Here is an 8561-nt window from a genome sequence, read left to right on the forward strand (position 1 = left end):
ACTCTGGAGATTTTTGGTTCCAACCGCTGTGTCTGTGTAGGTGAACGGATGATCTCTGCATGTGTGGTTCCCACCGTGAAGCATGGAGGAGGAGGTGTGAGGGTGCTTTACTGGTGACACTGTCTGTGATTTATTTAGAATTCAAGGCGCACTTAACCAGCATGGCTTCCACAGCATTCTGCAGCGATACGCCATCCCATCTGGTTTGCGCTTAATAGGACTATCATTTCTTTTTCAACAGGAAAATGACACAACACCTCCAAGCTGTGTAAGGGCTATTAGACCAAGAAGAAGAGTGATGGGGTGCTGCATCAGATGACCTGGCCTCCACAATCACCCGACCTCAACCCAATTGAGATGGTTTGGGATGAGTTGGACCACAGAGTGAAGGAAAAGCAGCCAACAAGTGCTCAGCATATGTGGGAACTCTTTCAAGACTGTTGGAAAAGCATTCCAGGTGAAGTTGGTTGAGAGAATGCCAAGAGTGTGCAAAGCTGTCATCAAGGCAAAGGGTGGCTACTTTGAAGAATCTCAAAGATAAAATATAATTTGATTTGTTTTACACTTTTTTGGTTACTACATGATTCCATATTTGTTATTTCATAGTTTTGATGTCTTCACTATTGATCTACAATGTAGAAAATATTAAAAATAAAGAAAAACCTTGGAATGAGTAGGTGTGTCCAAACCTTTGTCTTGTACTGTATATATATATATATTTTTTTTATTATTATGAATTTTCAGGGGGTGCTGCAGCACCCTCAGCACCCCTACCTCCCGCGGCTATGATTCCACGTCACAATAACTTAACAAATGACATTGAAACAACTTTGAATTAACCAGTTTGTGCCCAGTGGGATGTTCAGCTTTCCTGTCCATCCTATTATCAAAATTCACCCAGTTTTGAGTCGTCATCGGCCTTGTCCTCCATTTCAGCAGTCAGGTCATTCAGCTCTTTCTGTAGCGCTGTGCAAAAGATGTACAATCGAGTTACAAATGTGGTTGAATAATGTATGTCTCATGAGTGGTTTTACACTAAAATAATCAAAGTATTTCTCTGGAAAGACATTGTAATTAATTAAATGCTTTTTTCACTCACCTGCAATCTGGTAAATGTTGCTCTGAGTAGCCACTCCTTTCTGGAACTCCCATATCAAATTCTGCACCTCAATTATTCTCAGAACTGAAAAAGGACAACCAAATTTGAAACAACCTGACTCGATTGAATTAACCTAAAATGTAGAATTTGTCTCATTTGTAATTCGTCAGTGTTTTATTTATTATAATTGCATAGCATTACACGTGCTCTCTCAGGATGGGTTAAATCAGTGGAAAACTTACTCCTTTGTCCGTTTGAACTTTTTTCCTGCAGTTCGTTGCTCTTCGTTTTTAATTCTCGGTTCTTCTGCTCCAGTTGCTTCTGCAGCTCTGAGAGACAGATACAGTTAAGATATAACAAATTAAACCATGACAGTTTTTCTTAACAGAACAACCCTTCTGCAGTGCATGGAGTAATGATGGGGAAAGCACTGGCAGTGACACTCACCATCGATCTTGTCTGCGGCTTCTGGAGAAATGATTTGAGTCCTCAGCCACTTCACTTCATCATTCAGAGCCACGATACTTAGAACTGTTAGAACCAAAATGATCTACTATTACTATACAGTAAGCTGCTGTCAACTGTAGAAAACACAATGTACCTATTACAAATTAGCAGAAACTGTCCAACTGGCCTCACTCACCTAGTTTGGAGATGCCTGAATTTTGACTGTTAAGTAAGTTGATCTTGTCCTCTAATTCACCCCTCACCCCTGTGAGAGGCACGCACAAAACAGGCTTAGGATCATAAAAGGGAGTTTCAACATCTCAGAATATCATGATGATGTGTGAGAACTAGTTTAGTCAAAATGTTAAATGTTGAGGACATGGTGAATGAAACATATTTCCAGGTAGAATGTTCTGGCTTTAGTGATAGGAAGAAGAAAGAGTCTCACGGTCATATTTGTTCTCAAGACTAAAACACGTTGCATTATTCTCCTTCAGCTGTTTCTGCAGGTCTGTTTTAAAAGGAAGGAGCATAATCTATCAGACATTCTTATCAAAGTAACACAACAATCAAATAAAAAATGAAATTTAGGACACTGTGGGTTTTACACCTAAAGTAATGATTAGAGCAGACTAGCGCTGTAGGCCTGTAGTGATAAACAAGACAGGAACAGAGGAAGTGGTCTTTACCTTTGTTTTCAGCCTGAACTCTGTCAATCTCGTCCTCTTTGTCCTGAACTTGTTGCAGAAGTGCTGGAGTTCAAACAGTTCATTTTGATACACATTAGAAAATTAGAGCATCATACTTCACACAACCCAATGAGGGTGTATTCACAGGAGGGTGCATTCACAGGAGGGTGCATTCACAGGAGGGTGCATTCACAGGAACATTGGAGATAATGACAATAAAGATCTCACCAGTGATCTGGGCTGCTGTTGTCTGCATCTGCTGTGTTGTTTGTATCTGTAAATCCCTCTGTTCCCTCATTATAGAAATTATCTTCATAACTGGACAGAGAAAGAAAATGAGCAAAGTAACAGGGTGGGATTATTTTAGTCTGTATCCCTTCTTCAAATCATATTTCATAAATTGTTGAAAATAGCTTTTCTATTTTCTGGACAGTTAGATATGATCAAAAATATCAAATTTGCTGCTTCACTCACTCAGCTGTACACTAGTCTCGTCCTCCCCCTTCAGTTGTTTCTTCCAAGCTTCTTGTTGTTTTTCCTTGTTGTTCAAATTCTTCTGAAGCTCTAATAAAAACACACAATGCTTTTGACATTCTTCCAATCATGCAACATTTAGTGCAAAAGGGTTCACAGTCAGTGTTGCAACCAAGAACAATTACAAGTAGGGTTGGCATGTACCTGCATGTTGGGCATTGGTCTTCTTTTGTAGGTTTGATATTTGTATGTATAGGTTATTTATTGCATTCTGCAACGCTAAAATCTCCTCAGCTGAAATAATCAAGAACAGAGCAGTTAGTAGGACATGCAGAGACACTCGATCCTATTGCAGCATATCTCAGTCTAGGATCATTATGGAGAGAGACTTGTTCACTTACTTAGTTCAGTGTTAGTGTTGTTGTCAGGCAGTTGTAATATCTTGTCAATTAGTTGCTGGTTCATCTCCTTCAGTTGCCTCTGTAGATCTATTTTTAAAAAGCAGTTTAGCTTTATCAGAGATCAGTTCAACTCAATGTCCAACTCGGGGGGGGGGGGGGGGTGGGGGGGTGTCTGTCTATAAAATAATAACTATTTAGTCACCAGTCATTTTAGTTTTGGATTCCTCAGTGAGCTCCGAGATCCTTTTCTGTAGCTCTGTAACCTCATTCTCCAATGTGATCATCATCACCACTGAAAAGCCAAGAGAGATAACTTAGCAATGAATTTTGGAAGACATTCTCCTCTGATATTGTCAGTATGCTTTGTGAGCTATCTTGTGTGAGTGGGCGTCTGTTTGCCCAACAAACGTTTTTTTTTACAGGTGAATCCGTTTCAGTAATCCAACCCAATCAAACTGACCTATTTTGGAGTCATCACTCCCTTCGGAGTTGCCCTCCAGTTCATTGATCTTGGCCTCCAGTTGTCTCTGTAGAACTAGAAACAACAATAGTTAAATTATTTCCGGGTGCCAGGCTTTTGGGAAAGGAAGAAGGAAAGTATTCTATGGTAAAAAGAAACGCAAGGGATTCAGTTAAAGTAAAAATACAAAGCTGTCTGAACATTTCTAAATCTTGAGTAGTTTAGATTATACTGTACCAGTGATTTGGGTTAAAGTCTCCTGACTGTGATTTGTTTTCTCTAACTCCCAGATCTGGGTCTGCAGTTCAATAATCTCAAGAACTAAAAAATAACAAATGTCATAGTCAAGTGAAATTACACATGCATGTTTAAAATGTCCAAAACTGCTATCCTGCATTCTTTCTGAGAAACTGGACTGAAAATGATTCCCTGATTCTGAACCAATTTTACACCATTCACCACTACTGAACAGTAACATGAATGCTGAAATAACAGGTTTCTTCTCTTACTACGTTGAGCGCTGCGACTGTTCCTTTCCAGTTGTTCTGTTTTAAACTGCAATTGTTTGTTCTTTTCCTCCAGCTGGCTCAGTAGGTCTAAAAGACAAATATACATCCTTCATAAAGAACCAGTAAGGTAGTTGTTAACATTTTCATTTTAACACAGTTCAGAACGGTACAAAAATCATTACCTTGATTTGATAGACCACATTGGAAAATACATTGTTTCACTAGGTTTCATAGTGACTATGTGGAGATAACTTACAGCAGCAAATTATACATTGTAACAAATGTTGAACAGAGTGGAGTTGGAGGGTGTCTATGTCATTTTTGGGAACATGGTTATGGTCATGGAGAGAAGACATAATAAACAACATTCTTACCAGTGATCTTGGTGGAAGTTGAGGTGGATGTGTTCTTCTTCTGTAGTTCATTCACTTCATAGGTAAGAGCTGTGATCCTCAGAACTGTAATGAGAAAAATAGGAAAATTAAATAAATATGAGTGATAGGGTTTCTACCAGTAATCTAGCATCTATGGAAATACCAATCAAGTCAGCTCCACTCACCCAGGTTTCCATTGTCATGCGACATCTGTTCCAGTTGACTCATCTTATCCTCCAACTGAGCTTGCAGTTCTGTTAGATATATTACATTGTTTCAAGCATTAACAGTATTTTACCATAGTAGAGTTGTTCTATAAGAAGTTGTTTGACATATCCCCCTTATGACTAAAAGATAAAAATTGCAGTGGTGAGGTAACACTTACTGGCAATGTGATCTGATGTTTCCAGACCGCAGGTTGCAGACTTCACTCTCAACTGTCTCACTGTGATCTTCAGTCTAAACACTTCTTGTTCTAAAATGAATAATAAAGCGTTTTAGAGCCATATAATTGGTCCCTACACTGGACATCGAATATTTGGTCTTAGATGCCCAAAATTAAATTAAAGCTTATTGGTCGCATACAAAATTTTGCAGATGTTATCGCAGATGCAGCGAAATCATGGCTGGCTTTAGCCTTTAGGGGGCCCTACGAGGCCCCCCACCTCGCGGGCAAAACATTTTAGTGGACCACCCTTGACGGCAGAGATAAAAAATATTTACATTTTAAAGTTAATTTCCTGCAATTCTACACATTTTGCCACGAGGTGAAGAGAAAATGTTGCAGTTTTAAAGCAAGTTTTCTGCAGTTCTACACATTTTGCCATGGGGCGGAGAGAAACATTTTTCAGTTTTGCAGCTAATTTCCTGCAATTCTACACATTTTGCTATGACATCTTTATCCGATGTTAATGATATCTGAGTGAAAGTGACTAACAAAATAAATGGGGGAACCCTGGAGGTCAGGGTCGGTATTTGGCATTGATCACTACAAGTTTAGATAGCTGGCTAGACTAACTTATCAATCTAAAAATTGTTAGCTGACATGGGTAATTGATTGGCTGTCAGTGATTGACATAACAAGTAAGTTGAGACCTCGACTGAGTTGCTGAAAGTATTCAAAATAATTTTTGGGGGGTTGCTTAAGTAGGTTATGCCTGGAGCTGGCCCTGAGCGAAATGCTTAAGTTTCTAGCCCCAACAACGCAGCAATATCAAGCAATACAATAACAACATACAATTAAGACACATCAGAACGAGCAATGTCAGAGTCCGAAATAATAATATTAGAAACATTCTGAGCAAATAATGTAAGTAATAATACAAAAAAATAAAAAATACTGCAACGTTGGCTAGGAGCTACAAAAAGGGTGACTGCGCTGTAGGTGACAGGTAGGACCAGCAGCGATACAACAGCTCACCCAGTTGAATGGTGTGGCTGGTTTTCTCCTGCAATTGTCTGTTTGTGTCCTCCAGTTGCTCTTTCAGACCTGTGAACACAGTTGTGTTAAAATAACATAGGTTCAATAGAATAATTTGTCACATCACATACAGGTCTCATCTATTCAGATTATATGATAACACTCATTTTAGGTAGGCATATGCAACAATATAATCTATTATTACCACATTATGTATTTCAATTCCCCCCACCCCTCGCTGAATTGCTGTAAAATTGGTGAACAATATGCAGCATCTTATGATACCAGTATAATAATAGATTTGACATGAAGAGGTGTTTGCAAAAGCAAGGTACTCACCCTCACAGCTGTTCACAACAGTGCACTGTAAAGAAAAATGTAAGTTGATCCAACATTTTTTTAAATTAAGGCAACCAGGTGCCACACCATTTCTAGTTTGCTCAACTTTGAGGCAGGAAAGTTTTGCTAACATACAGATAACAGCCAAAATAAAGGAAACACCAACATAAAGTGCCTTAATAGGGCACACTTTTGTTGGTGGTGAAAAAAGCTGTTTCAGGAGCCGCTCCAGAATCTCCCATAAGAGTTTAATTGGGTTGAGATCTGGTGACAGATGGCCATGGCATATGGTTTACATTGTTATCATGTTCATCAAACCATTCAGTGACCACTCATGTCATGCTCTGTGGATGGGGGCATTGTCATCCTATGGGGGCATAACCATGGTAGCCAAAATAATGACCTGCCCTGCAGGGGAGGGCTGAATTTTTTATTGCGCCACAGAAGACTATACTGGTCTGCTAATACAGGACTAGTAAAGGCCTGGTGCACTAATTTTGTAAAAAAAATGATTGTTTCAAAAATACATATTTTTGTTTTTATTATGATTTTTCAGGGGATGCTGCAGCACCCTCAGCACCCCTACTTCCCGCGGCTATGGTTACCGGTACATTCCTGAGTTATCACAATGTGTTGTTTGTGTTGTTTAACTTCAATATGAAAATATATCATCAGCTGAACAATACATTTTAAGTTGGATGAACTATAATATCGACTTTTGCTCAACTATGTAAATTATTTGTATATTGACACATGAATGTTGTAAAGTTGTTATTTTGTTTGAGTATATTAATGTTGTCCTTAGTCACCTTTGATTCCTTTCTAGTTCTTTTAAATATACCTTGACTAACTACAGACCATATAAACAGGTACAACAATCTCCCCAATGGGGAAAACAAATCCACTTGCTTTTTTGCTATATCTGTTCTAATACATCCGATTATAAACGGGTCCCTGACAAGTAAATTGAAAATAATAAAGTAAAATACAACTTCCCAAAAGGCAGATAAGAAAACATGTATTAATAAGAAGACTTGTATTTTAAGCCAACACAGTATATTAAGTAAAAACTTGTTATGTAATCAACTTAGTTATTTGTGTTACAAAGGCAAAGTTCATACAAGTTCTTACCTGACCAAGGTAGCCATTTGGTAGAGTGATCTGAAGGTAAGAAAAACAGAACATTACATCATTCTAACACCCAATTTCTAACCTAATCACATTGAACATTATTATCGGGCAAGTGGAAACCAGACAAACCTGTATGGACAAAACAACCAAGCTTGGTTTAAAAATGTGTGTATTTTGGAGTAAGAGACAGAATGAATAAGGCTCTTATGTAACAGTGTTGCTTTCTTCCCTCTCCTCGCCCCAACCTGGGCTTGAACCAGGGACCCTTTGAACATATTTACAACTGCCTTCCCACGTAGCATCGTTAACTATAGCTCCCACCAAAAAATATATATCACCGATTGAAATACTACTAGCATGCACCGTTAACTACCTAGCCATTTCACACCTATTACACTTACATTGTGCTTCCTGAGGATTGCGTCTACATCCGTTACATGAGTTATTGGCCCCTGTAAGACCACAGGGAGATCTACATTCTTTATGTCTCTCTGGATGCGAGGTTGCAAAGCGTGGCCACCTTCATGAGGGACTGACAAACAAAACACATTAGTGTTCAATGACTGTCCTTAACCATTTAAGCGACACATAGAAATGTATATATTGTATTCTATTGCTATTTTCCAGTAGTACAATATCTGTCTATGCTGTGAAAATAGCTTGAAGCAATACATTTTCAAACTCAGTTGTGTCTTACCATGTTTACTTAAAGAATCCTGAAAGAGACAGGGGAGAAGGAGGCAAATTAAAGTAATCTGTATTCTTGCCATAATTCTCAGACAGACTTATGCTCGTCCCACAGTCGTCTAGCTTTTATAAAGCTGGCTGCTCCCAACGTTTGTTAAAGTTTCTCAATACTCTTCTAAAGACCTCATCCAAGGGGGGAGGGGAAGAAGTATCCAAGATACTCTCCAACTAATTTAAACATTGTGTAATTTCGACCTATTTCCAAATCAGGAAAACAGATAACTTGACAACCAGCCTAGATTAGAGCAATATTTAGAGCAAATAGCCTTATCAGAAAATAGTCTTGCTGACGGGAAACAGGAACAGGAATCCAAAGTTCATTTAACTGTTATGCTATATTAACCAACCAATGGGTAGAGGTCTGGTTGCGTCCACACACTCATCTGGACAAAGGCCATGGATGTGCAGTAAATTAAGGGGAGCTGCTGGCACTGGACGATTAGGGACAAACAATCACGGTTTATTCATTGC

At 38.8% G+C, this 8561-nt stretch overlaps 1 protein-coding gene across 1 annotated transcript in view; it reads right to left on the reverse strand.

Annotated features, from left to right (window-relative positions):
* Window positions 1-8198, reverse strand: part of LOC106569441 (uncharacterized) — a 28007-nt gene extending 19809 nt beyond the window's left edge. Inside the window, exons 1-23 of the mRNA XM_045694272.2 lie at window positions 8041-8198; window positions 7745-7875; window positions 7344-7373; window positions 6213-6237; window positions 5874-5942; window positions 4839-4928; window positions 4639-4707; window positions 4454-4537; window positions 4080-4166; window positions 3808-3891; window positions 3571-3645; window positions 3313-3402; window positions 3111-3197; window positions 2914-3003; window positions 2710-2799; window positions 2464-2553; window positions 2236-2298; window positions 1995-2057; window positions 1743-1811; window positions 1547-1630; window positions 1342-1428; window positions 1100-1183; window positions 898-966 (exon numbers count right to left, since the gene is read on the reverse strand). Coding sequence (XP_045550228.2) covers window positions 898-966; window positions 1100-1183; window positions 1342-1428; window positions 1547-1630; window positions 1743-1811; window positions 1995-2057; window positions 2236-2298; window positions 2464-2553; window positions 2710-2799; window positions 2914-3003; window positions 3111-3197; window positions 3313-3402; window positions 3571-3645; window positions 3808-3891; window positions 4080-4166; window positions 4454-4537; window positions 4639-4707; window positions 4839-4928; window positions 5874-5942; window positions 6213-6237; window positions 7344-7373; window positions 7745-7875; window positions 8041-8113 — 1783 coding nt within the window. The 5' untranslated portion in view covers window positions 8114-8198. The remainder of the gene's footprint in view (window positions 1-897; window positions 967-1099; window positions 1184-1341; window positions 1429-1546; window positions 1631-1742; window positions 1812-1994; window positions 2058-2235; window positions 2299-2463; window positions 2554-2709; window positions 2800-2913; window positions 3004-3110; window positions 3198-3312; window positions 3403-3570; window positions 3646-3807; window positions 3892-4079; window positions 4167-4453; window positions 4538-4638; window positions 4708-4838; window positions 4929-5873; window positions 5943-6212; window positions 6238-7343; window positions 7374-7744; window positions 7876-8040) is intronic.
* Window positions 8199-8561: the final 363 nt, after the last annotated feature.

The sequence above is a fragment of the Salmo salar genome, chromosome 14, assembly GCF_965601325.2.
Source record: "Salmo salar chromosome 14, fSalSal1, whole genome shotgun sequence".
In the NCBI taxonomy this organism is placed as follows: Eukaryota; Metazoa; Chordata; class Actinopteri; order Salmoniformes; family Salmonidae; genus Salmo; species Salmo salar.